General features: G+C 54.4%; 2 protein-coding genes across 5 annotated transcripts in view; one reads left to right on the plus strand and one right to left on the minus strand.

The window, feature by feature from the left end:
* The first annotated feature begins 934 nt into the window (after nucleotides 1-934).
* Nucleotides 935-12646, plus strand: TOB2 (transducer of ERBB2, 2). Of its 2 annotated transcripts, none has more exons than XM_057556256.1 (2): nucleotides 935-2654; nucleotides 8687-12646. In XM_057556256.1, exon 2 carries the CDS (start codon nucleotides 8783-8785, stop codon nucleotides 9818-9820), a length of 1038 nt encoding a protein of 345 aa, XP_057412239.1. In that variant the 5' UTR covers nucleotides 935-2654; nucleotides 8687-8782; the 3' UTR covers nucleotides 9821-12646. The 2 variants fall into 2 exon arrangements, with proteins under 2 accessions (XP_057412239.1, XP_057412238.1); XM_057556255.1 differs by having other exon boundaries at nucleotides 939-2650.
* Nucleotides 11963-25747, minus strand: part of TEF (TEF transcription factor, PAR bZIP family member) — a 45816-nt gene continuing 32031 nt past the window's right edge. For all 3 annotated transcript variants that reach the window (XM_007189110.2, XM_057556253.1, XM_007189112.3), the window contains exons 6-7: nucleotides 14112-14212; nucleotides 11963-13737 (exon numbers count right to left, since the gene is read on the minus strand). In XM_007189110.2, the coding sequence (XP_007189172.1) occupies nucleotides 13559-13737; nucleotides 14112-14212 (280 nt within the window). In that variant the 3' untranslated portion in view covers nucleotides 11963-13558. The remainder of the gene's footprint in view (nucleotides 13738-14111; nucleotides 14213-25747) is intronic.

Below are 25747 nucleotides of genomic sequence, written 5' to 3' on the forward strand. Positions count from 1 at the left end.
CAGTATCATATTTAATCCCCGCACGAGCTCCATTTTAAGGATGAGAAAACAGATTTGATGATGTAAAGAGATTTGTTGCCATTAAATCAAGATAAAACAGTTGGTGGCGGAACTGGGATTCAAACCCACCTATTTCCACAGCTGCCTCTAATAAATGACTACAAATACCAGCATCCCTTGCAATGCCCCAATGCGCAAACGCACTCTCCCTAAAGCCCAGGCTCCTTGGCTCTCGGCCCCCACTTCCCCGTCCTAGAGGTTGGATCGAACACCCAATCAGATGCTGCCGCTCCCTCTTCCCCACCAATGGGAAGGCTGTTGCTAACGTACCGGTTATATTTTTAGCTCTCCAGTACTCTGGCACCCTGAGTCGGCCGGGTCTCGCTGCCCCGTTGGAACTCCCGACGCGAAGGGAAGGGAGAGGAGGGGAGGGGAGGAGAAGGGAAGGGGAGGGGAACGAGGTGAAGGAGGAAAAAGAAGGGGAGGGGCGGAGTGGGGCTAGGGGGAGGGGGCGTGTGTGTGACGCTCTGGCACTCGCTGACGCACAAGCAAGTAGTCCCTTGAGGTGCCCCAGGGGCTGAAGCGCTCAGAGTGTGGGGGATGGGAGCTCTAGGGCTCAGGCTCCCTCCCCTTTTCTGTCCCCTTGGAGTTTGCCCTCCAGTCCAGCGTTTCTCTACAGCAAGGAAAGCGCATTTAAACCCGCACGCTACCGTTGCTCTCTGCCCTTGCCAAAAAAAGTGATCAAGGAAAAAAAAAAAGAAAACTGCAAACCGTTCGTAGCTGGAAACTTTCGCATCTCGCCATCCCACGTGGGTTTGGCGGCTGTTGGGCTGGAACCGTCTGGAATGAAAATAAAGGCCGGGGGTGGGGAGAGTTGGGGAATGGGCGATTGAAGAAGGGATGGGAAGACTTCAGGCGCAAGCTCCCAGCGGCCCCGGGCTTTACCACCTGGCAGTCCAGTCCGCCTATGACCTCACTGGGCACAGGCCTCCCTACCCCCAACTCCGCGCCCCGCACAGTCACAAAGTAGCCGAGTGGCCCGCGTGGCCATAGCCCGGGCGGGGGTCGCCGAGCGCGCGAGGGTGCCGGGTTCGGCGAACCTGGGTCAGCCGCCCGAGGGATCGTCGGGTGCTCAAGCGCGGCGCCTCTAGCACGGGCGGGCGCCACCCCCGCCGGCGGGGGCTGTTACTAGAAGAAATGTGGCTCTGGTGGCCCTTATTGGGGGTCGCCGACCTGGGAGAAACTACGGGTGCGTCCGCAAAGGGGCTGAGCCCCGCCCGGAGCGGGCAGGGGACGGGCTCGCGCGCCTGAGCGGAACCGGCGCTGGCCCTGTCCGCGCCGCGAGGCTAACGGGCGCCAGAGGCGGCAAGCGGAAGGTTCATGTGTCGTTCAGCTCCTTTTCCTGGCCGTTCGGCCTCTCCTCGCCCCCTCTTCCTCCCGCTCTGCCCGGGCCCAGGTTTCCCCCTCGCCCTTCCCTCGACGTTACGCGTCCCCCGACGAGGCACGAGGAGCTCGGCAGATTCGGGCTAAGCCGCGTTGATAAAGGTCCGAAACCTTTACAGAGTTCGAGTCGTCCCCTCAGCTCCCCCACCCGCGAAGAGACCGTATCTGGGGCGGTGCGAGCGCCACGGGGAAGGTCGGACGGTCAGAGTTCCAAAGCTGGAGCGACTCGCCGAGGTGGCCTGCGGGGACGGTTCGGACGAGCATATGAACCGTCGGCGCCGGGGCAGGTGCAGGGCCGAAGATACAGCGGGGAAACTCCCTTCCCCGCGACATCCATTCAGCCAACACACCTAAAGTGAGCAACTGAGTCCCAGGCCAGGCCCCTGCCCTCCCGAGCTCGCTGTCTACCTAGGGAAACACCTAACACGATGAGCACGATTTGAGTGGCTTGGGACATGAAGAAAATAACTGCGAAGCAGCGTCGTGATGGGGAGGGAAGGCGGACCGCGTTACACAGGCCGGCCAGAAGCAGCAAACGTTTGAGCCGGGATCTGAGTGATGAGACAAACAGGGCGGCCGCCCGAGGGTGGGACGAGGGCGGTGGCCGGGCACCCACGGATTCCACTCGGAGCCGCGCGCCGCGAGCCCTGAGGGGTTAAGCTGTCCGCCGGCTGGGAAGTAGTCCCGGCCCAGCGCTCGGCCCCGCCCCTGCAGGGCGGAGGGACGCATCACGCAGGGGTGGGGAAGCCGGATCCGTGCGCAGGGTTGCTAAGGGTGAAACTTTTCATTGACTTTGCTCACTTCGGGCCGGGGCGCGGGAAGGTGCAGGTCGTTGGGGCGGGGGGAGAAGCGAGTGGCTCGGGCGACGCGGGGCCAGAAGGGCAAGACCGTCCGCTGGCCACAGCCGGGACCGTCTTCCGCCCCGCGACACGAGCCACTCTCCGGTCCTCCATCTCCGTGCCGTCGCCGCCGGCCGGCCCGCGCGCCTTCTGTCCCCCGCCGCTGAGCTCGACCTCCAAAAAGCTGAAAAAATTATTATTGAGAGTCATAGCCCATAACCACCTCACTCGTTCCCCCATCCTCAACGAAGAAAAGGACACATCGGCTCCCGAGAAGGGAGAGCGACCTCCGCCCCGCGCCCAGGACCACCCTGGAGGAAGAAGCCGCCCCGCGGCCGGCACACCGCCCCGCCGCCGCGGAGACCCGAGTGAGTGAGTGGGGGGCGTGCGGGCGGGGGGCCCCCCCCGAGACCCAACAGGCCCGACGCCTTCCCCCACCCCCGCCCCACTCCCGCTCTCCGCTTTGGTGGACGCTCCACGTTGCTGTCGCCCCCCCCTTTACACCTGGCCAACATTTTCCTTTCCCCTTCCACCTCCCCACTGGACCCCACCTTTTCCCCGTGCTCTTCTTTTCCTCACGTGTGCTCTCATCCTGGGGTATCCCAGAGCCCCTTTCTTTCCCTGTTCCAAGTGTGGCCACCTCCTGGGTGCGGTGCATTTCCTCCCTTTTCCCTCCGTTCTTCATATCCTAGAGAGTCGCTAGATTTTCCTCGTTACCCGCGAAAACATAACTCCCACCACCATTAAATAAAATCAGAAGAAGGAAGGGGATCCAGGCCTTGTTTTTCTGCTTTTCCCGTGTGCGGAGAAGGAGGGTGGTAATAATTAATAGGGTTTATTTTTGGCCCTGTGGAGCCTGAGGGATGGAGGGTGGACACCCCCCCTTTTGGACCGGTCAGTGGTGACTGTCCTCTGGCCGCCGAGCCAGAATTTACCATTTGGCTTGAGCTCTTTATCCTCGTTAGTGTTTTATGGAAAACTGGGCGGAAAAAAGTACCCTTACAGCAGTATCAGTGAGTGGATTCTGGTTGACCCTGGTGAGGTGCCTGGGAGGAAGAGCCTTACTCCTAAGCTCCTGTCCAGAGGATGGACTGTGCCCTTGACCAGAAAGGGAGGGGGAGGAGGAGGGAACAGAGAGAGGAGGGGCAGCTGGCAGCCCTTTCCCACCCCCTAGAGGAACCAGAACCCCACACAGTAGGCGTCAACTCGTGGGCTAGCCGAGGGGGGTCCCGGGTGTCTGCTCAGTATCTAACCGTTTTTTTCTTCTTCCTACCCACGCTACCCTGGGAGTGGGTCCCTCATCTTTGATTTAACAGCAGAAAAACACCCCTATTGCTTTCTTGGGTGCCTGCCCCCATCCCCCTCTTAAGCGGAGGGGGAGAGAAGCTTGTGTGGGAGGAAGGATTAGGGAGGTTTAACACCCTGCAGGGGAGCTTTGCCGAGGATCTGGTAAGTCTGGTCAATAGAGCAGGCCTTGCAGTGGGAGGAGACTCACAAACAATTTTAAGTATTAGAAAATGTTGTCAGATGTACAGTTTTTCCTTCCCTATCCGGGAACTCTTTCCCATTACCTAGCCGGGTCTGGTTACTCGGACTTGGATTAGAAGAGGGGTGAGGCTTGGGCCCTGCTGGCGTCGGGCCTTCTGATTGTCAGCCCGGCGCCTCCCCGCAGCTTAAAACTGGGAATTCCTTTGGCCGAGAGGACGGGAGAACTGGGTTTATTCCTGCCGTTCCATTCCTGGTTGTGAGGTGCTACAGCGGAGCCCGCTGGGCGTTAAGTGAAAAGGCTCTTTTCTCTTTGAATCCACCGTCCCTACAGCAACTCCAAAGGGAAACCACCCAGCCCAAGGAATACAGATTAAGTGGCAGGGGGTTGGGGAGGGGGAGGGATGTGACTCCTATCTATCCCAGCCTACCGCCTTCACCCAGAAAAACTCATTAGAAGCTGTTCGTTAATTCAACGGTCTTGCGAGGCAGTGAAGAGAGAGGAAGAAAGAAAAGTTCAGTTTTTCGGGAAGCCGAGACCTAGATATGGTGGGCGACACAATACGGGGAGTAGGCCTTATGGGTAGAATTTATATAAAATGTATTAGGCGGTGGGCGGGGGAGTGGGGGGGCGCCAGTCTGCCACAGCGCGCATGTGCATCGGAAACTTTTCCTCGGTTCTCCCACCCTCCGCCAGCTCCCCTTACCGGGCATGCGTAGTTCCCCGGCTGAGTCTTCGCAAAGTACGCAGGGAAGTGTAGTGTGCAGAGAAAGTAGGTCGTTTGCTCCGACCCGAGCGTGAGGTTTCTGAAGACTACAATTCCCAGAGCGCAGAGTGCACCTTTGCCCCCGGCCTCCCCGTGTATGTTGGGGTTCAGTCAAGTCTTCCTGGCTTCAGAGGAAGCTGGAGAGCCTTAGAAAGGGCCTTTTTTTTTGGTCGCCCAGCGGGGTTTTGTGGGGTCTTAGTTCCCGACCGGGGATGGAACCCAGGCCGTCGGCAGTCAGCATGGAGCCCTAACCACTGGACCGCCAGGGAATTTCCAAAAGGGCCCTCTTAGTCGCAGGGAGTCTTGTAGTCAGACTTGGGCTTGCACAGTCCATGTTTCGGGGAGGTGGTGTGGGACACTGGGCGGGGTGGTGCAGTCAGTTGGCACAAGTCCTGGTAGCCTTTCAACCACACCCACCCGTCTGCCTCCGGGACCAGTGTGGTGGGGCCACCCCCTGTCCCGCCAGAGCCGGGCTCCCACTGCCCAGCACCCGGTCTGTGACACCTACTGGCCTTGTCAAAATTGAGGACCCTGAGTCCTCTTTTCACACTCATTTGAATCTGGTAGTGCTTGATTGTCCTATGACTTGGATGTTAAGGCTTGAGGTGCCTGAATATTTTATAGGTGCTCAGGGTTTGGGGGCCCAGTGGGTTCCCTCACTATCCCTCCTTTTCCCCTTTAAAACAACTTTTTCTTCCTAAAAACCGTCCTTCGAGTTTTTGTCAGCAGTTCTGTGGCGTCTCCATTTACCATATCGTTGACTTGCAGCCTCCTTCCAGCTTCTTTCTTCCCCCTTTTTTGACATTCTCTTGAGCACTTACTCCTTTAAAACTCAACACAGGGATCTGAATCCAGGATGAACTTTGTTGCTGGAAGTAAAGCAAATGAAGGAGGATAAGATTCTAAGTAAAAGGGGACAGAATTTTACTCTCATATTTGCAACTTTTTAATATATTGACAAAAGGTAGATTTTGCTGTTGTTAAGCACTTAGCCTTTTTTTTTCTTTTTGCCACATTTCTGGCCTTTTGTGCCTGAGTCAGGGTTGGAGAAAGTCTTTGAGTCCTCTCCTGCGGCTTAACTTGAATCTACTTGTTCCTTTTATTGAAGGGTGGTTATTTTTAAGCTATCTAATTTTACCACATTGTATGAATATTTAATATATAAGCTCTAGAATTTGTCCAATAGCCTTAAAAAAATGAACAAACTGATGTGAGTGGTCACTCCTATCTTTAGTTAAAGACAGCACCAGTGCTTTAATCCTCTGTTCCGTAAGCTTCTTGAAGTCAAAATTAGAGCCTGAGCTGCTAGAGCAGAAAATCTCATTCTGGTTGTCCGGCGTTTTTGTAAGGTTCCACCCCACAGCCATCTGGCCTGGCCTGTTCTCCAGCTGAAGAAGCGAAGGTGGCATTATCTATTTCTGATTTGTGCAGCAGCATCACTGAGGTATAAATTGGTGTGCTGCTTTTTTTTTTTTTAATAAATTTATTTATTTATTATTTATTTATTTTTGGCTGCGTTGGGTCTTTGTTGCTGCGCGCAGGCTTTCTCTAGTTGCGGCGAGCGGGGGCTACTCTTCATTGCAGTGCGCGGGCTTCTCATTGCGGTGGCTTCTCTCGTTGTGGAGCTCGGGCTCTAGGCTCACGGGCTTCAGTAGTTGTGGCTCGCGGGCTCAGTATCTATGGCTCGTGGGCTCCAGAGCACAGGCTCAGTAGCTGTGGCGCACGGGCTTAGTTGCTCTGCAGCATGTGGGATCTTCCCGGACCAGGGCTCGAACCCATATCCCGTGCATTGGCAGGTGGATTCTTAACCACTGCGCCACCAGGGAAGCCCCTGGCATGCAGCTTTAGTTGCTAATGCTGCAGAAAATGGTTAGCTAGGCAGGGCTGATGACAGTGATTCTATTGTATTTTGGGGTGGGAGGCTTATTTCCCAATGACTTTGGCCTGCATTTAAAATGCTCCCATTCTGAGGCTGAACTGTTCAGGGGAGGTGATTTAGAAGGCAGTTACGCAGCAGAGTTTGAGAAGGCGTAGCAGGGTGCAGGAGCCCTTTGGACCGTGTGGCATGCCAAGAGGCCATGTGGTGCCTTGGGAGAAGGGTCATATGTCATGTTCAAGTTTTACTTTTCAAAAATACTTTGAAGACACTGCCTTTAACTCCAGGCCCATTCTTGGGAACCAGTGTCAACTTTCTTTACAACTTTTTAGTCTCCTGTGTGTTGGACACTTCTAGTGGGCCACTGTGGCCCTTACAGACCTTCGTTCTTCAGGGGAGGCCCATGGTCCTGGTGGCTATCTTTGCATCTGGTGATGAATCCAATCCTTATAAACAGAAAGCTCCTTATCTTTATCATTCTTCTTCTCTTTAAACCTAGAAGGACCCTGGAATTGATCTTTGGCGACCAGGAATAGACATCTGAAGACACGTGGAGATTGTCTGTATTGGAGGCTGGGATAGATGGGGAGAAAAGAGTCACCTGAATCCTGAGCCTCCCTGTGGAGGGCTCAGGAGAGGCCATGCTCGTGGCACTACTTTTGATGCCCCACGTGACCCTTTGTCTACTCAGACTTGAAGTGAGGGTGGGGCTAGACATGGCCAGTGTCATCAGATACTCCACATTAACCCAGTGCATTTTCTCTGATATTCACCCCGTAGAGCTTTGCCTGAGGATTCCATCCTTGAAACGCCCTGGGGAGCCATGGTCCCAGGCCTTAGAATTACAGCGTAGCAAGTTGGGTCAGGTGTTCAGAAAGCTCAAGATCCTCAAGCCTAGAATTAGCACCTGGATACTGTGTGCTGGACCCAGAAGGGATTTTAATCAAAATCCAGCTCCAGGGACAAAAGGTGGCCTTGACGGATCGTGGATCAGTCTTGTCTCTTGCTGAGCTCAGCAGCACATTCTCACCCAGAGGTCTGGTTAGGAACATGTTCTGGCTCTGTCGGCCCTCAAAGATGGCCCTTTTCAGTTCAGTTCTCCCATGTCATGAGCCTGGATCTGTCCTTTTGGAGAAAGTGAGGCAATTAGGATCACTGGCTCTCAGGACCTCACAGATCATCTTCCTGAGAAATGAGGCTGGCGCAGACCTCAGGAATAAACCTTTTTGACCTCTGTGGATCTGGCTGTGAGAGAATCCCAAAATAACAAGCTGAGTGTTTATGTTGGGCTGCCTCCTCTCCAGGGATCTCCAAACACGTGATAAATCTGGTCTGGTGCCAAGGACAGGTGGTCAGACAGTCCCTGGGAGACTGAGTGATTATGGGTCCCCAGCTGGAGGCTGTAGGGTGATGGAAAATTTCTTCTCTCTGCCCGCCTCATCACCTACACTCTAGCCAGAAACTATAGAGATTTCCCTCAGGCCACACCAGTACTGCTCTTAAGGCTTTGTTGGCCTACAGGGCCCGTTTCCCTCTCCTTTCCTCTGCTTCCCTAGGGCAGCCCCTAGTCAGTAGTTTCCTTGTTGGTCCATGCCTCTGATTGTGATAGGTCTTGACTTTTTCCTGGGGATCATACCCCAGTCTCCATTCTTGGAGGCTGTCTGGATGGAAATGCTCGCCTTGGTTACACTGTTCTGCAAAAGAATCAGCTCTGCAAACCCAGAGTGAGCCAGAGCACACGCACACCCAGGGAGTTCAGGATAACAAATTGGATGTGATTGGAGTCCCAGCCTCCCGTGAAAAGTTGGCAGTGCTGCTTCCTGTTCAGTGACCTGTATCCCTTTACATTTAAGGGGTTGAAACTAAAGATTTTTAACTCCTGTCTTGGCCTGTGACAGTTTGGGAGTGGGACTTCACCAAGATATTGCGGAGACAAGTTAGCAAGAGCCTTCCCTTCTCCATCTGATTTAGGAGCTCGATTTTTTTGGTGTCACTCATAAAGTGACCTGAATTCTCAAAATAGTGGAAACCACAGTACCCCTATTTCTGTAGAAGTACTTAAAAATATTTATTAAGTGCCGACTAAAATTTCATGTTACTGATGAAACTAAGGCTCAGAAAAAAGTGACTTGCCCACAGTCACACATATAAACCTGTCACTAGTGGAGCAGAAATGGGACCCTGGGGCTATGTGATCCAAAGTTGGTGCTTTTCTGTCTGATCCCCCCTGGCTTTCTGCATATCTACTCATGAAGCCTTTCTTTCTCATTTTTCAGCGTTGTCTGGAGCCCAAGGCTGCCCACCTTACATTTCCTACCACTGTCCTTGGCTTGTGCACGTGCCTGTGCTGATTCTCTGCCTAGGAAAGGACGATGCAGCTGGAGATCAAAGTGGCCCTGAACTTCATCATCTCCTACCTGTACAACAAGCTGCCCCGGCGCCGGGCAGACCTGTTTGGTGAGGAGCTAGAGCGACTCTTGAAAAAGAAATATGAAGGCCACTGGTACCCTGACAAGCCACTGAAGGGCTCTGGCTTCCGCTGTGTCCACATCGGGGAGATAGTGGACCCCGTGGTGGAGCTGGCCGCCAAGCGGAGTGGGCTGGCGGTGGAGGATGTGCGGGCCAATGTGCCCGAGGAGCTGAGTGTCTGGATCGACCCTTTTGAGGTGTCCTACCAGATTGGTGAGAAGGGGGCTGTGAAAGTGCTCTACCTGGATGACAGCGAGGGCTGTGTTGCCCCAGAGCTGGACAAGGAGATCAAGAGCAGCTTCAATCCCGATGCCCAGGTGTTTGTGCCCATCGGCAGCCAGGACAGCTCCCTGTCCAACTCCCCGTCACCGTCCTTTGGCCAGTCGCCCAGCCCCACCTTCATGCCCCGCTCCACTCAGCCCATCACTTTCACCACCGCCTCCTTCGCAGCCACCAAGTTTGGCTCCACCAAGATGAAGAAGGGGGGCGGGGCAGCGGGTGGGGGTGGGGGGGCCGGGGGCGGGGCAAGTGGCCAGCAGATCCCCCCGCAGCAGCCCCGCATGGCCCGCTCTCCCACCAACAGCCTGCTGAAGCAGAAGAGCCTTTCTCTGTCTCTGCATTCACTGAACTTCATCGCCACCAACCCAGCCCCTCAGTCCCAGCTCTCACCCAATGCCAAGGAATTCGTGTACAACGGCGGTGGCTCTCCCAGCCTCTTCTGTGATGGGGCCGATGGCCAGGGCAGTGGCACCCCGGCCCCCTTCGGGGGCGGTGGGGCTGGCACCTGCAACAGCAGCAGCTTCGACATGGCCCAGGTATTTGGAGGGGGCGCCAACAGCCTCTTCTTGGAGAAGACGCCCTTCGTGGAAGGCCTCAGCTACAACCTGAACACCATGCAGTATCCCAGCCAGCCGTTTCAGCCCGTCGTGCTGGCCAACTGACCGCCCACCTGCCCGTGGGGCCAGGAGCACCCAAGACCACAGAAAAGAGAAAGGAAAGGAAAGGCCAAAAAAAAGAGGAAAAGAAAAATACACAAAAAGATTTCCAATCTGCTCACTCTAACTTCTAGAAACAAGATCCAGCCCAGGCATGGAGTGGGAGGGGGCTCCTGAAGCACCGAACCATGTTTAGCTCAGCCCCCCTGCTGTTCTCCTGCCTGCCTCTGATTTATCTGGTTGGTTTGGGTTTTATATTTCTTTTTCTTTTTTTCTTTTTTACATGTAGTTTTCTATATAACATCTTTAATTAGTGGCTTCTGTGCTAAGAATGGTCCAGATGTGAATTGCTGCTCCCTGCTCCCTCCCTCCCTCCCTCCCTCCTTCACACGCCTGGTTTAGGGTTGGTGTGTCCCAGCTCACAGGGAAGGAAGAACCGCGGCTGGGGCCTGGCCCTCCTCAGAATAGGGAGAGACTGCCCTGTGTCACTGCCGTCATCACCCAGCTGTCCTCTCACTCAAAGCCATCCAACCTCAGCAGGCCTTCTCGGGCCCTGCCACCCAGATAGGTCTGACTCCAGCCCCCACTTCCTCAGGCCTGGGCCCTAGGGAGCTGCCAGCTGGCCACTTGCCACCCTCCCCCTAGAGCTGAAGTCTGTGACTCCAGGGAGGTTAGCACTCTGTCTGGTGTCCCTTTCATCTCTGTCCTGTGGCCCCATGCCACCATTCCCACCTGGCCCAGACCATCACCAAGGCCCTGGAAACCCAGCCATTGGCACATGTGGCCTCTCTCATGTAGCCCCTCCTTTCCTGGGCCTGAGTTCGTGGGTAGGGAGGTGGGGTGAGTGCAGGTGTGCGTGTGCATGCGTGCGTGCGTGATTTGCCCTCCTGTTTTAAAGGATTCCGAGCCATGTGAAACTTCCCCTCTGGATGTGATTCTGGGTTGCAGCAAGTGTTTATTTATGTGTGAGGGTGGGGAATGCACTGGGGGTGGGTTGTCAGTCCTTTTGTGGGTGCTTCACATGGCGGCGCGAGACTGTGGCTGAGCCTGACGCTCCCAGAGGAAAGCACTGCAGAAGGAACTGGTTTCCAGACTGCGGAGGGATCTGCACTTTTGTTTGTTTTTGACCAAAAAAAAAAAAAAGGTTAGCAGTGAGGGGCTGAGGGCATACCCAGCCTCTGATACCTAAGAGAAGTCCCTGGACTCGGACCCTCCTATTGTGTGACCTTAGCCCAGGGTGGGAAACGCTCACCTGAGCGCCCTGGCGGGTGGAAGTTTTGGGTCAGTGCCTGTAGTGGGCAGTCCAAAGCCTTGAATTGAGACTTTGGTCTTTTGGCTGTAGATGTTGCTTTAATACCTTTCTTCCCCTGCCTGCTTGAGAAACTTTTGGTACCTCTTGCCATCCCCTCACTGCCCGACCCAGGCCCGATGGGCCCAAGCGGGCCCGATGCTGTGAGGAACGATCTCGAGCAGGCTGGGTTGGACAGGCGCTTGGCCACGGCAGGGGGCGTGTCTGGATTCTTGAAGAGCCCTCCCCACCTCTGCTGGAGAGAAGTTACCTTGACCCAACCCTAGTGGGCTAGCTTCCACGCCATGACGCTTTGGCAAGTGGGCACGTAGCATCAGGGCCCCCATCACCAGAAAGTACCAAAGCCTTTGGCACCCCACCCTCTCCTCCCCAGCGACCCCAAGTGGGCAACTGCTGTGGCAGCAGGTCCGGCCCAGACAGACGCTGCCAGCCTCCTCTCCCTGCAGTGGGCACCAGCTCTACCTCCCCGCGCGGGGCGATGCCCTGGCTCCTCGGCCCGGCACCGTCTGTCCCCCCTTGAATTCTCAGGGGCCGGCCCAGTCTGGGCCACCCTCTCCCTGCCCTCAGCTCCCGCACAGGTGACAGGCCCAGGCTGCTCTCTGGGAAAGGTTGGATGCTGCCTTATGCCCCCTTCCAGCCCCTCTTCCCCCACTCATGCACACAGGCACCCACCACACCCTGGGCGGCTTGTTCCTCGCCACATCCAGGGAGGGGGAGACCAACCCCTTAGTGTCTTTTGAAATATGAAGAAAAATGTGTGATCAGGAGCATGACTCCTGTGCTGGGCTCTTGCGCCCACTTCAGTCTGTCTGTCTCAAATCTAGGCATTTTTGCTTCAATTTTATTTTTTTTTTTAAGAAAACAAAACAAAAATCTGCACTAATTTACCTGGTTTCGTAGGAAAACTTTTTTTTTTATTTTTTACATTTTTTGGTGTCCGTTTGTATTGAATAATTTGCTACATTTGTAAAATGTAAGAGGTATATATAATATATGTATATTTCTAACGTAAAAGTAATTTTTTTCTTTTCAAGATTTTTTCTTAAGAGGAGAGAAAGATATTTTTTCAGGAAAAACAAACTTTAAAATAAAAAAAGAGGAGAATAAAACCTATTTCTCCCCTTTCCCCATCCTCTCTCTCTCTACCCCTCTTCCCCAGGAACAAGTCAAAAGGTGGATCGTCTTGTAAAGAAAGTAAACTTTTAGTCCAGAATGATGTCTTTTTCTCAATGCAGTGAGCTGTAGATTCTCTAGTTTGACCCCTGGGGATGGGAAGGGGGGCACTGAGGCAACATGGAGAGGAGCTCGGGGGAGCAGGGTAATGAATTTGTTTTCTTTAGTGAAGGAGGAATACAATCAAGCGTTTTGTATTCAGAATGTTGTGCAATATTTTGGAATGGAACATTGGTGTGTTTAGAGATTTAGTTTAAAAACAAAACAAAAAGATTGATCAAATCTGTACAGTTTATATTGTTCCAGATTTTTTTAAGTTTGTATTAAAAGCATGATATATAATAACCTTCTGCTTGCTCCCTGCTTGTTTTGTTTCTGGGGCCCCTTTTGGGATAGGGAGAGTTGGAGTGACCCAGCCCCTGTTAACTTCACGAAACGATTGGTCATCCTCACCTGACCCCTGGGTAGGCAGAGTGTCACAGGCCCCCTTTTACCACCTCTCCCCTCGACACAGGACACTTCAGGGTGCCCACTCCCACAGGGCCTTTTCCACACTGGAAGCAGGTTCCATGAGGTTGGGAACTGCCCCCGCTCCCTCTGCTGACAGGTGGTGAGAACAGGACACACCTCTTCATGGAATCGCAGCTGAGGGAGGGATCAGCCTCCAGCCTGCTCTCCGTCTAGTATTTGGCCATCAGAGACCACTAGACCCTTAGGAGTGGGCAAGGATGAGAAGAGCCTACCTAGGTCAGGTTCCGTCCAAAAACCTGGTGCTTAGATTCTCGACCCTTCTCTTGGCTGGGCAATTCCGGAGCTGTTTCAGGGGTGACATGGCCTGCCTGAGCCCAGGGCTAGGGAGGAAATCAGCATCTCCTCCCTCTTCCTTGGTACCTCCTCCCCAGCAGTGATGCACATCAGCCTCGCAAGGCCCATGGGTTGAAGATGTCAGCTAGGTATTTGTTGAATCTTATTTTACCCTCACAACAACCTGGTGATAACAGGTATTATATCTCCATGGTACAAATGAGAAATGGGCTCCAGGTTAGATTACCTGCAAAATTCATAAAACTAGTAAGTGGGGAAGCTGAGATTTTGCCCCACGTGTGACCTTTTCATGTATAAAACTACGGTAACTGCTATGGAAGAGTGCCACTGCGGGGGCGGGGGGGGAGGGCTGCCACTGGGTGTGGGAGAGGTGACAGGCCTGGGGGATGCCACCTCCATCCAGGCTGGGGCAGGGGGCAAGCAGCTCTTCTGGGGCATCAAAAGGACCGGTGTTTCCTCAGGCCCCTCACCCCCCAAACAGGCCAACACCGATCCCTCCCCACCCAAGTGTGTGAACTGGGCCTAGAAGCTCTCAGGCCAGACATCCCACATCTGCACAAGGTCCCAGGAGCCCTTGATGTCTGGCCCCTGCATGGGCCGCTTCCTCCAACAGAGCCTGTCGAGGAGAGAGAGGCCCCAGTCCAGGATGCCCAGGCCCTGACAGAGGTCTCCCTTTCCTCTGCCCTGGCAGGGAGAAGCCCAGCCTGTCTCAGTGTCCCTGTGCACAGGTTGCCCATTGCCTGTGGGCCCCAGGTCCCCTCACATACTCATTCCTATTTATGTTAATATAAATAAAACACCTCGCACAGGTTCTACCAGAGTAGGGGCCCATAGCCACTCCCACTCCCCCATACCCACTCACCCATACCCACTCCCTGTGCACCTGCCAGGGAGCCGACAGGCCTGGGGGAGGCCCAGCTCAGGTGCCGAGATCGCCTTCCCGGCCAGCCCCTCCAGCTGAAAGAACAGAGAGTCCAGGTTTGAACAAACCTCCAAATTCTCCATGGCTCAGGCACAGAAATGATTCATTCATACGTTCTTGCCTCCATTTATTCACCAATTGCTGGCTCTGAAGCGGTGCGGCGGGAGACCTGGGGGTAAGGGGAGAAAGAACATTCTGGTAGACTCAGAGTTCCTTGGAAAAAAGGCTCATTTATTCATAAACACTCCCTGAGCACCCACTGCCTGCCCTGAGAGCACAGGTGGACAGCAGTTACAGGAGAGGTGTACACAGGGGGCCTGGGAGCCCAGGGATCAGGAGGCGAAGAAGAGCCAGGAAGGAGAAAAGCAAGACCAAGTCCCCTCCCCAGGGAATGTGTCAGGAGGGCGCCCATCAGGGAAGAGTCTAGACTCTGCTCCCTGAGAAAACAAGGATTCCAATCCCAGCCCTGCCGCTCCTGAGCTGGGTGATCTCAAGCAACCACTCCACCTACTCAGGCGTCTCAGTTCCCTCACCTCTAAAATGGGTATAATAATTACACCTACTCGTGAAGATTAAATGAAACAGTGAGTGGAAAATGCTGAGCGCCATAGCTGGCCCAGAATAAATGACAAGTACCATTTCATCATCAGGGCCATAATCATTCATCCTCAAATACCAGCAGCCAACCCAGTCCAGGATGCTTCCTTGAATCAGCAAACAGGTCGAAACCCAACCCTGCCAACAGCGGGATCAGGCTGGGGCGGAAAAGGAAACTCCATTCTCAGAGCAGACACTAGGCCGGCCCCCAGTCTGCCCTCTGCAAGAGCGGGAAGCTGCTCGTCCCCCAGCAAGGCAGCGTCCTGGGACGTATACTGATCACCCTCAAAATAGTTTCTCCTGGAGAACAGATGGGTGGGTAGGGGTGAGTCATGGTGGCCGGAGAACCCTTCTCCATTCGTCACTGCTTGCCTGAGTCAGCGCCCGCCCTTGGGCCAAGGGGATGCCACTGTCTGGTCCCCTCACTGCCACTTCCCCCAAGTGAGTCATGGGGTGGAGGGGCACACTCTTGCCCTCCCTCTTCCTTTCCCTGGGTCTGGCCACTTCAGCCAAGTCCTGAGTGGGCAGGGCCTAAGGACAGGCTGGGACCAGCCAGGAAGTCTCCAAGGCCCTGGGCGACAGGAACCTGCTGATTTTCTGGGTTTTAATTTGGGGAGTTTCACTGCCAGCAAGAGAAGTGGGTCCTCACAGCTGCCGACTCTGTGTAACCTCAAATCTCTCTCTCCCCTCTTGACATCTGTCCCATTTGTACGAGAGGGAGTGAGGCTAGGCGCCTGTCCAGCTAGGCCATTTGGGCTGGTCCCTACGTCAGCACCTCTTCCTGCCCCACTGGCTCCTGAGCCCTGGTGAGGGCCCTGGAGGACCCTGTGCTGTGGCACCTTCCCCAGGGAGGGGAGAGAAGAGTGATGGGCTGATCCCTGGGTGGGACCATAGGGCTACCAGCCGAGACCCCTGCAGGCATGAGGACCTGATCAGAATACTGTTGGCCTGTGGCAGGGTTGGTGAGGCCAAGCAGGAGAAGAGGCCTGGTCCAGCCACCTGGACATCTGGGTCCTGAGGCTGGCTCTGCCCTAACTGACTCCAGTAAATCACTCAACATTCAACATGGAGGCCCCCTAAGTGCTGGACACTGTTCCAGGCATCTTCCTGAAGTGATGTTCTAGGAACCACAAACAAATAATAAGTGAAGAATTTGTCAGATGGTGAGGATGTTCCACTAAGACAATCAAAACTGGTGATGGTAGCTAGTGAGCAAGTGGCCCCTTGAGATTGGGCAGTCGGGGGAAGGCGGACCTTCCCAAGGAGGGGGCTTTCAGCCTGCGATCTGAATTACAAGAGAATTGGCAGGGAGAGAAGAAGAGAGGTCAGCCACTCCCAAGGGCGAGGTAGAAAAGAGTATGGTGTGCTCAGGGAATGAAAAGGCCGGCAGTAAACAAGAGACAGGCAAGCAGCACAAGATGAGGTCGAAGAAGTCCTCAAGGTCACATCATGGGCCCCATAGCCCAGACGGCGAGCTGGGATCTAACCTCCAATGTGAGAGTTAAGTCTCTCATGCCCAGGTTGCCGCATCTGTGGCTAGGAGCAGAGATAGTGAGAGTTCTCTCACACATTCAATCAGCAAACCTCCCCAGAGCCCCTCCTCTGTGCGAGGTCCTGACCTGGGCCCTGGGCAAGGGCCTGCTGGAGGACAGGGAGACTTCTAGTGGTAGAAAAGTGGAGTGGAAGACAGACCCAGGTCATTATGACTTCAACACCTTGATCAGATCCACGGCAGAAGGAAGGTCAGTGAGCCGGAGGAGGCCCCTATCCAGCCCCGGAAGGCTCTTCAGAGGGTTGATAGAAGCTCATGGGGTAGGAGCTATGGTCCAGCACACACGCCAAGTACTTCAGGCTGGGCTGGTACGATGGCACCTGGACTCTACATTGAGGGGCTCCAGCCGGTGGGCAGGGAGATGGGAAAAGAAACAAGACTCCTGAGTGGAGGAGCGAGGGCGTAAAGCCATGGGCACAGCAAGTGCAGATGACCCCCTTCACGGAGCTACAGAGATATCCAGAGGGCAGAAATGTAAAACTAAAACTATAAAATGTTTAAAAGAAAACAAAAGAGGGACTTCCCTGGTGGTCCCGTGGTTAAGATGCAGTGCTCCCACTGCAGGGGGTGCGGGTTTGATCCTTGGTCTGGGAACTAAAATCCTGCATGCTGCACAGCCAAAAAATAGAAGAAAAAAAAAAAACAACAAGAGAAAATCTTTGTGATCTTAAATTATGCAAAGATTTCTTAGATATGACTCCAAAAGAATGATCCATAAAAGAAAAGACTGATAAATTGGACTTCATCACAATTAAAAACTTCCCTTAGATACTGTTAAGAGAATAAAAAGACAAGCTATAGACTGGGAGAAAATGTTTGCAAAATACAGTCTTTGTAAAAGAGCTTTTATAGAGAATCTATGAAGAACTTTCAAAACTCAATTATACCATTTTACAGTATATACAAATATCAAATCACTACACTGTACACCTGAAACTAATATAATTTTGAAAGTCAGTTATATCTCGGGACTTCCCTTGTAGTCCAGTGGTAAAGAATCTGCCTTACAATGTAGGTTCAATCCCTGGTCAGGGAACTAAGATCCCACATGTCCCGGGGCAACTAAGCCCACGTGCTACAACTACTGAGCTCTCATGCCTCAACTGGAGAGCCTGTGTGCGGCAAACTACAGAGTCCACATGCTCTGGAACCTGTGCACCACAACTACAGAGCCCACGTGCCCTGGGGCCTGCGTGCCACAATTAGAGAAGAGAAAACTCAAACACCACAACTAGAGAGAAGCCCGTGCACCACAACGAAAGATCCCGCATGCTCAACAAAGATCCTGCGTGCTGCAACTAAGCCCCGATGCAGCCAAAAATAAATAAAATAAATAAATAAATCTTAAAAAAAAAAAAGTCAGTTATATCTCAGTTGTTTTAAATCCTCAATTATAAGAAAACAAACAGGGCTTCCCTGGTGGCGCAGTGGTTAAGAATCTGCCTGCCAATGCAAGGGACATGGGTTCGGGCCCTGGCCCGGGAAGATCCCACATGCCGCAGAGCAACTAAGCCCGTGCGCCACATCTACTGAGCCTGCGCTCTAGAGCCCGTGAGCCACAACTACTGAGCCCATGTGCCACAACTACTGAAGCCCACGCACCTAGAGCCCATGCTCCACAACAAGAGAAGCCACCACAATGAGAAGCCCGCGCACCGCAACGAAGAGTAGCCCCTGCTCACCGCAACTAGAGAAAGCCTGCGTGCAGCAACGAAGACCCAACACAGCCAAAAAGAAAGAAAGAAAGAAAGAAAACAAACAACCCAGTACAAAATTGGGAAAAGATTTGAGTATATCAAAAGAAGATATATCGATGGCAAATAAGCACATAAAAAGATGTTCAACATCATTAGTCATTAGGAAAATGCAAACTAAAGCCACAATGAGCACACCTATTAAAATAGCTAAAATTAAGGGACTTCCTTGGTGGTCCGGTGGGTAAGATTCCGCACTCCCAATGCAGGGGGCCTGGTTTCAATCCCTGGTCAGGGAACTAGATCCTGCCTGCATGCCGCAACTAAGAGTCCATATGCCGCAACTAAGACCTGCCGCAGCCAAATAAATAAATAAACAGATTTTTTTTTTAAAGTTAAATCAAATTGAACATTTGGGGAAAAAAATAAATGATTTTAAAAATAGCTAAAATTAAAAAGACAGGCCATACCATGTGTTACCGAAGATGTGGAGGAATTAGTAACTTTTTTTTTTTTTTTTTTTTAAAGGATTTTCTTATTTATTTATTTATTTATTTATTTTTGGCTGTGTTGGGTCTTCGGTTCGTGCGAGGGCTTTCTCCAGTTGCGGCAAGCGGGGGCCACTCTTCATCGCGGTGCGGGGACCGCTCTTCATCGCGGTGCGCGGGCCTTTCTCTATCGCGGCCCCTCCCGTCGCGGGGCACAGGCTCCAGACGCGCAGGCTCAGCGATTGTGGCTCACGGGCCCAGCTGCTCCGCGGCATGTGGGATCTTCCCAGACCAGGGCTCGAACCCGTGTCCCCTGCATTAGCAGGCAGATTCCCAACCACTGCGCCACCAGGGAAGCCCGAATTAGTAACTTTTATACACTGCTGGTGGGAATGTAAAATGGTACAACCACTTTGCAAATAATTTAGAAGCTTCTTTAAAAGTTAAACTTCTGGGGCTTCCCTGGTGGCGCAGTGGTAAAAAACTGCCTTACAATGCAGGGGACACAGGTTCAATCCCTGGTCAGGGAACTAAGATCCCACACGCCGCAGGGCAACCAAGCCCGAGTGTCACAACTACTGAGCTCACACTTCAACTAGAGCCCACGTGCCACAAAACTACAGAGCCCACACGCCCTGGAGCCTGCATGCCACAACTAGAGAAGAGAAAACCCGCACGCCACAACTAGAGAGAAGCCCGAGCACCGCAACGAAAGATCCCGCATGCCTCAACGAAGATCCTGCGTGCCACAACTAAGACCCGATGCAGTCAAAAATAAATAAATAAATAATAAAATTTTAAAATGGACATTTAATTTTTAAAAAAGTTAAACATCTACCTACAATGTGATCCAGCCATCCCATTCCTATTCACCCATAAGAAAAGGGAATAACTGCCCATACAAAGACTAGTACATAAATGTTCATAGCAGCTTTGTGTGTTAGCCCGAAACTGTAAACAACGCAATGTCGTTCATGGGGTGAATGGCTGAACAAACTCCAGTACACCCACACCATGGAATACTACTTAGCGATAAAAAGAAATGAACTACTGGGACTTCCCTGGCGGTCCAGTGGTTAAGACTCTGCGCTTCCACTGCAGGGGGCCTGGGGTTGGATCCCTGGTGAGGGCACTAAGATCCCACATGCTGCGTGGCACGGACAAAAAAATAAAAAATAAAAATAAAATAAATAAAATAAAGACACAAAAAAACAAAGAAATGAACTACTGATACATGAATGAAGCTCAAAATATTAATGCTGAATGAAAGCCCTAGCAAAAAAAAACACACAAAAAAACCACACATACTGTTTCAATCCATTTATAGAAAATTCTAGAAAATGTAAACTAATCATGTAGCAAGAGAAAACAGATTAATGGTTACTTGGGGACAGGAGAGGAGGAGGGGAAGGGACTGGAGGGAAGGATTAAAGTGGGGAACAAGGGAATTTTGGGGGGTGATGGATATATTCATTATCTTGATTGTGGTGATGGTTTCACGGTATCTGTCAAAACTTATCAAATTATAATCTTTAAGTATGTGCAGCTTATAGTTTATCAATTATTCCTCGATAAAGCTGTTGGACAAGACAAAGTCCCTTCCCTCACCAGCTTCATGTTCTAGTGGGCAAGATAAATAGTAAACCTCATAAACAAATGAGAAAAATACCCTCAGGGAAACAAAAGGGCGCCACATGGTGAGAACGCGGCAGAAGGGGTGGTGAGGAGGGCGCCTCCGAGCAGGTGCAGTTCCTCCCGTCTCTGCGCCCCTCACTCCCTGGGGCGGCCCCCTTCCTGCTCCCCATGGTGAACTCTTAACTCTCAGCTGCTGTGGGGCTTTGCACAAACTGCTCTGCAGCTCAGCTTCCTCAGCCATGGGGAGCAGGGGTCGGGGGAGACAAGGCTGTGCCCTCTCACGTCTCGGCGTCGGCACGGGGCCCCGCAGTCGGTTCTCTGCCCAAGGGGGCCTCCCACCTGGTCTGGCTGGATTTGGGGACGGGAGAGCAAAAATGCCAGGGGCAGGAAAATAGGCTTCTCAAGAGCCCAGCTGCCTTCCTCTGAAAGGCACCCCAGGGAGCCTGTCCCTCAGGACTCAGGGTCGCCTTCTGGGGAGAGGAAGGTTTGGAGCAGCGAGCACCCGTCCTCAGCAGGGCATGCAGAGAGGCAGGAGGAGAGGAGGCGTGCCAGGCCCGGGGACAGGCCAGGTTGGCCTGAGGCCCAGAGGGGCGGGGCAGGAGGTCATCGGCCATGGGCGAGGGGCCCACTTGGCCCTCTCTCTGGACACAATGTCCTGGACTGCTCCAGAGCTTGGCTGGCAGACAGGGAACGGTGACTGGCAGAGGGTTCGGGGAGCCGGCCGAATGGCAGGGGGGGGCGGCCGGGGGGAGCGGCTGGGCCTGAGCAAAGGGCTGGTTCTTACAACCTGTCCTGCCACCTTGGGCAAGCAGAGGACCAGTTTGTCCGGGAGGCAGGCAGGGGGCCTGGCGCCCTGTGGGGACCTCAGCAATCCCTCCCTACCCTGTGCCCTAGTTGCCCCATATCACCAGCAGCTGCCGTAACTTGAGCTAAGTTCTCCAAGAGTACAGAACCCTGCAAATGGCAGTCCTGCTGCTCGCTGTTGTGGCCTTAGGCAGGTCACAACCTCCCTGAGACACAGAACTCCACCTGAAAAATGGTGTCTACTTCTTCGGGCTTCAATGCTTGGAAAGCATTTAGGATAGTTACCCTCACAGAGGAAGCCCTTGATGGAATAGTTTGCTATAATTACCACATTATAGCAACAATAACAACGTTCATATGTTGAGGGCCTCCTGGGTGCCAGGAGCTTTACTTACATTGCCTTGAATCTCCAGCAGCAACCGGAAAGCAGCTTTATCACCCTCATTTTATAGGTGAGGGAACTGAGCTCCAAAGTGACACAGCTGATATCAGGGGGCAGTGGCTCCCCCAGTAGGAACCCAGCCTCCCCTGTGGGCAAAAGGATTAGGGCCTGATGGGTGGACCCTGGGGGGTTCCTTGTGGCAGAGCTGAACCAGGGAGGGGCCAAGGGGGTGCTAGGAACTCAGCAGCAGAACCCAGAGACCTCAGTTGCTTCCCATAGGACTCTCCTAGATCCTGATATACGAGCCACGGTAGTCAGCAAGGGTTGGAGGGAGGTGCAGGAAGAGATGCATTCGTACATTCAGCAAATACCAATGGAGGGAAATACAGTCTGGTGTTGCTGCACGTGGCCTCTGGAGTCGGACTGCCACTTTGGACTCAGACACTGTCACTAGCGAGCTGTGTGGCCTGGTGACTCCCAGCTTTCCCACTGAAAGTGTGTTTGTCCCTGGGCAAACCAGGACTTTTGATCACCCTACCTGGAGGAGTTACTCCACCTCTTGGTTTCCTCAACTGTAAAAGGACACCAATTCTCACCTCAAGTTGCTGTTTGAAGGTAAAATGAACATGTAGCTCTGGACTCACACTCCAGGCCCGATGAAGGTGAGCAGGGTTACAGGCATTTCATCTCATCCTGGCAGAGGCCAAGCAAGAGGGGAGGAAGGGAGGTGCGATTATCCCCATTTTGCAGATGAAGAGACTGAGGCTCCCATTGTGTCTGAGCAGCACAGAGGTCTGGGCAGATACCTCCTTCATCCCGAAGCCTGTTCTTAGAAGGTGCTCAAAACGTGTTGGGTGGGCTACCTCAGAGAGTGAGACCATGGGTGGCACTGCAGGGGATCCCCAGGTGCTCCCAGGGGTCTTGTGCGAGGGCAGCCGGGCAGGGCCTGCTGTGCTGCACCAGCGGGCCCTTCAGGAACAGCCTCACCTGCAGCTGCCGGCCAGGCCACAGGGCAGACCTGGACCACGTGCTCCCTGGGCAAAAGCCAAGGTCCACTGGGAGCTGACTGGCCCAGTGGGGCACCGCCTACCAGCCCAGGGCCAGGCCCAGGTCCTGCACTTTGCCAGGCCCTGGGAGGGGTGAGTGGAGGATAAGGACAGTTCACAGTTACCTTGCTAAGTACTCAGCAGGTGCTGAAATGCGGGGTTCTTCCCTAAGATCTTAGAAGGAGGGCCTGCGAGCAGCCCCATTTTATAGGTGGGGACAGTGAGATTCAGAGAGGCAGTTTACCCAAGGTCACCCAGAGGGTAGGCGAAGGTACCAGTCACCACTGGTTTCACTGCCTGACTTTAGAATTCAAGATACTGGTGGCCCACACACAGTGAGATGGGAAAAGCAGCTGCGGAAGACTCCTCAGCAGGGGACCTCCAGAGCCCCCAACGTCAGGGTCAGGGAGGGAACTTTTGTTCAGAGGAGGAAGTCATGACCCCAGCCGGAGCTGGGGCTCTCACCGCAGTCTGGGCTCCCCTGGGGGCCCAAGGATCCTAGCAAGGGCGGTTACCCCCATCCCCGCGTGCACCCCCACTCGCTGTGCCCTGCTGGACAGCTGCCTCAGTTTCCCCTCGGGCACTAAGCAGAAGGGGAGGATGCCGGGCCAGGCAAGGCAGCGCCCGAGGGAGGCGGCCCTGGCCTCTCCTTTCCCAGCCCCACATCACAGCGGCGCACGAAGGGGAGGGGGAGAGGAGGGGGAGGGAGGGGGAGGGATTACGTAACGGGCGCGGGGCGGGGCGAGGTGGGGCTGGGCGGGCGTCAGCGCCGGCCCCGGGTAAGGGGAAGGGAGGCGCTGGGGGCGCCCTCTTCCGGGAAGGGCCAGGCTGTTCCTTCTTCTCCACACTAGGGCAGCCCCCTCCGCGCTCCCTTCCCCGCTCTTGCCCGAGAGTGCTGGGGAACCCGGCGGGCCTACAGCTGGAGAGACCGAGGCCCAGAGCGGGCGCGGCGAACTCGCCGAGTCGCGGGCTGGGCGTGCGGAGTGGCCGAGGCCGCTCACCGGGGGGAGTCCCCTGCTCAGAGCCACTCGCTGGCTCCCCAGTGCCCGGCCTCGGCGCCCCGCAGCCTCCTCCCCAGCCCCTAGCCAGGCCTTGTCACACCTCCGGCTCGGGCCTGGCTGGGAGCTCAGCAGCGCCGCGGACCCGCCTTGAGGCCTGGAGGCCGCACCCCCACCCCCCGCCCGAAGGTCACCCGGGACCCGAGGGAGCTCCCGGCCCGCGTCAGCCGCGCGCCGCCCCGTTCCCGCTGGAGCGCCTCTGCCTCTCCCGCTCCCCGGCGGCCGTTCCTGCCTCCCTGCTCGCACTTACTTCATCCGGCCCGGCCTCGCTGTTATTTATATCCGCGTCTGTCTCCCCAGCACAGAAGGGAGGCGGCAGCAGGCCCGGCGCTGAGGCCCGCAGGCACACCTGGTGCGGCAAATGCCGCTCGCCGCTGGGCCCACCTTTGGCCGGTAGACTGAGAAAGCCCTGTGCCTAAGGCCTGGCAACTGCCACCGGAGGTCGTCCCCAGCCCCGAGTCCCACCTTGACGGCACTGGCTCTCCCTCCCTGCCCCTCGTCAGGGCATTATCTTGGGCCTCCGTGTTGCATCCCAGGAAGCTCCTAAAGTAGGATCATCGGGGCCACTGGGAGGCTGCTTAACAATGCTGATTCCAGGATTCCGCGCCAGGTCCCTCTGAGTGGGCCTCCCGGGAATGAGGCCTGTGACTCTGCATTTGCAACAGGCTCCCTAGGAGAATGCTGAGCCTTTCTAAGATTTGAGAGCGGTCTGTGCTGTGGTTGCTTTTGGGAGAGGGAGAAAGCAAACAGCAGGAGGGTGGCAGATTGGGACTGCCCCTGCTTTGATTTGATGGAGCAGGATGGAGAGACCCCGCAGGGGAGAGAGGTTAGGGCAGAGCGATTGACGGCCTGTGGGGAGGGTAGCCTGGGAGACTTGGCCGGAGAATGAATTGTGGACTCTGAGCAACACCCCACCCCCACCAGTAAAGCCCTTTAACGCCAACTAAGGGACAGACCCCACCGTTCTCCTGCGAAGTGGGCCTTGGCCCCGCCTTACAAGGCTCAGTTTAATCCCTTCATCCAAGCGCCTAGCTAGACACTGGGCTTGGAGAGCGGAGTACCATACTGTTGCTGCCCCCAAGAGTTGCCATTCCAGGAAGAGAGGCGGGCAGCAAACAGAGAGCAATTACAATCACAATCATAACTGTGATTCGATGGAGCAATGAAGGCTCAGAGCGGAATTGCGAAGGATGAATAGGAATTCCCCAGGAAGATAGGATACAGGAGGGGGCATTCCAGGCAGCAGGAACATCTTGTTCAAGTGCTCAGAGGCCTGAAATAGCAATCTCTGTAGGAATCTATGAGCAGTTTGGTGAGGCTGCGTGTCAGGAACATGGTGAGAGATGAAGCTGGATGTGCAGGGCGAGCCTTGGCCAGGCGAGGAGGCCAGACTTGGTCCTGAGTGCATGGGGGCTTGGAGCCCATGGAGGAGGGATGAGGAAGAGGAGGAATGGGAGGGAAGCTAAACACAGGACACCGCCACAGCAGAGGCGGCAGGGCCTCCCTCCCACCCCTTCCCTGTATCCCCATGGCAGCCCCCTACACCCACTCTGGCTCTAGAAGCTCAAGCTGGAGACTGCCAGGGGAGACTGGACCCCATCCCAGCTGAGTGTGATGTGCTGTGAGGCCTGGAGTAGGTGATTTTTGTGCTCCTGGGTCTCAGTTTCCTCATCTATAAAATGGGGGCACTTCCCTGGTGGCACAGTGGTTGAGAATTGGCCTGCCAATGCAGGGGGCACGGGTTCGAACCCTGGTTGGGGAAGATCCCACATGCTGTGGAGCAACTGAGCCTGTGTGCCACAACTACTGAGCCTGTGCTCTAGAGCCCGCGAGCCACAACTGCTGAGCCCACGTGCCACAACTACTGAAGCCCGTGTGTCTAGAGCCTGTGCTCTGCAACAAGAGAAGCCATCGCAATGAGAAATGAGAAGCCCGCACACCACAACGAAGAGTAGCCCCTACTCGCCTCAACTAGAGAAAGCCCGCAAACATCAACGAAGACCAACGCAGCCAAAAATAAATAAATAAATTTATAAAATGGGGGCAGCACTAATCCCTGCCAGTCCCTCCTTGGGATCAGAGTGAGGAGCAGAGGAAATGGATAGGCAGGAGGAGCTTGCTTGTTCTGAACAATGTTGAGCACAGACCTAGGCACTTGCTCAGTTGGTGCCTCCCCCCTGCCCTTGTCCAAGTGAGCCTTCTCCCCAAATGGTCCCCCTCCCCATGCCCACCAGACTTCAAGAATCACTACTTGAGAGCCAGCACTGCTGGCTTCCAGTTCTGGAGCTGTCAGATCTCTCAAAGTAGGGGCCTCAGGCAAGTCCCAGTCTCTCTGGGCCTCATTTTTCTCAGATGCAAAATGAAATGCTCCCAAGTGTTGGGGGAGGAGGGACCCCTAGCAGCCCCTCTGGATGGTGACAACCCAGGCTGGCTCTCCCCAAACACAAA

The sequence above is a fragment of the Balaenoptera acutorostrata genome, chromosome 11 (genome assembly GCF_949987535.1).
Source record: "Balaenoptera acutorostrata chromosome 11, mBalAcu1.1, whole genome shotgun sequence".
In the NCBI taxonomy this organism is placed as follows: domain Eukaryota; kingdom Metazoa; phylum Chordata; class Mammalia; order Artiodactyla; family Balaenopteridae; genus Balaenoptera; species Balaenoptera acutorostrata.

Bases quoted from the DNA above. Each gene is read 5' to 3' on its own strand.
- TOB2 (XM_057556256.1), top strand. From the start codon at position 8,783: ATGCAGCTGGAGATCAAAGTGGCCCTGAACTTCATCATCTCCTACCTG.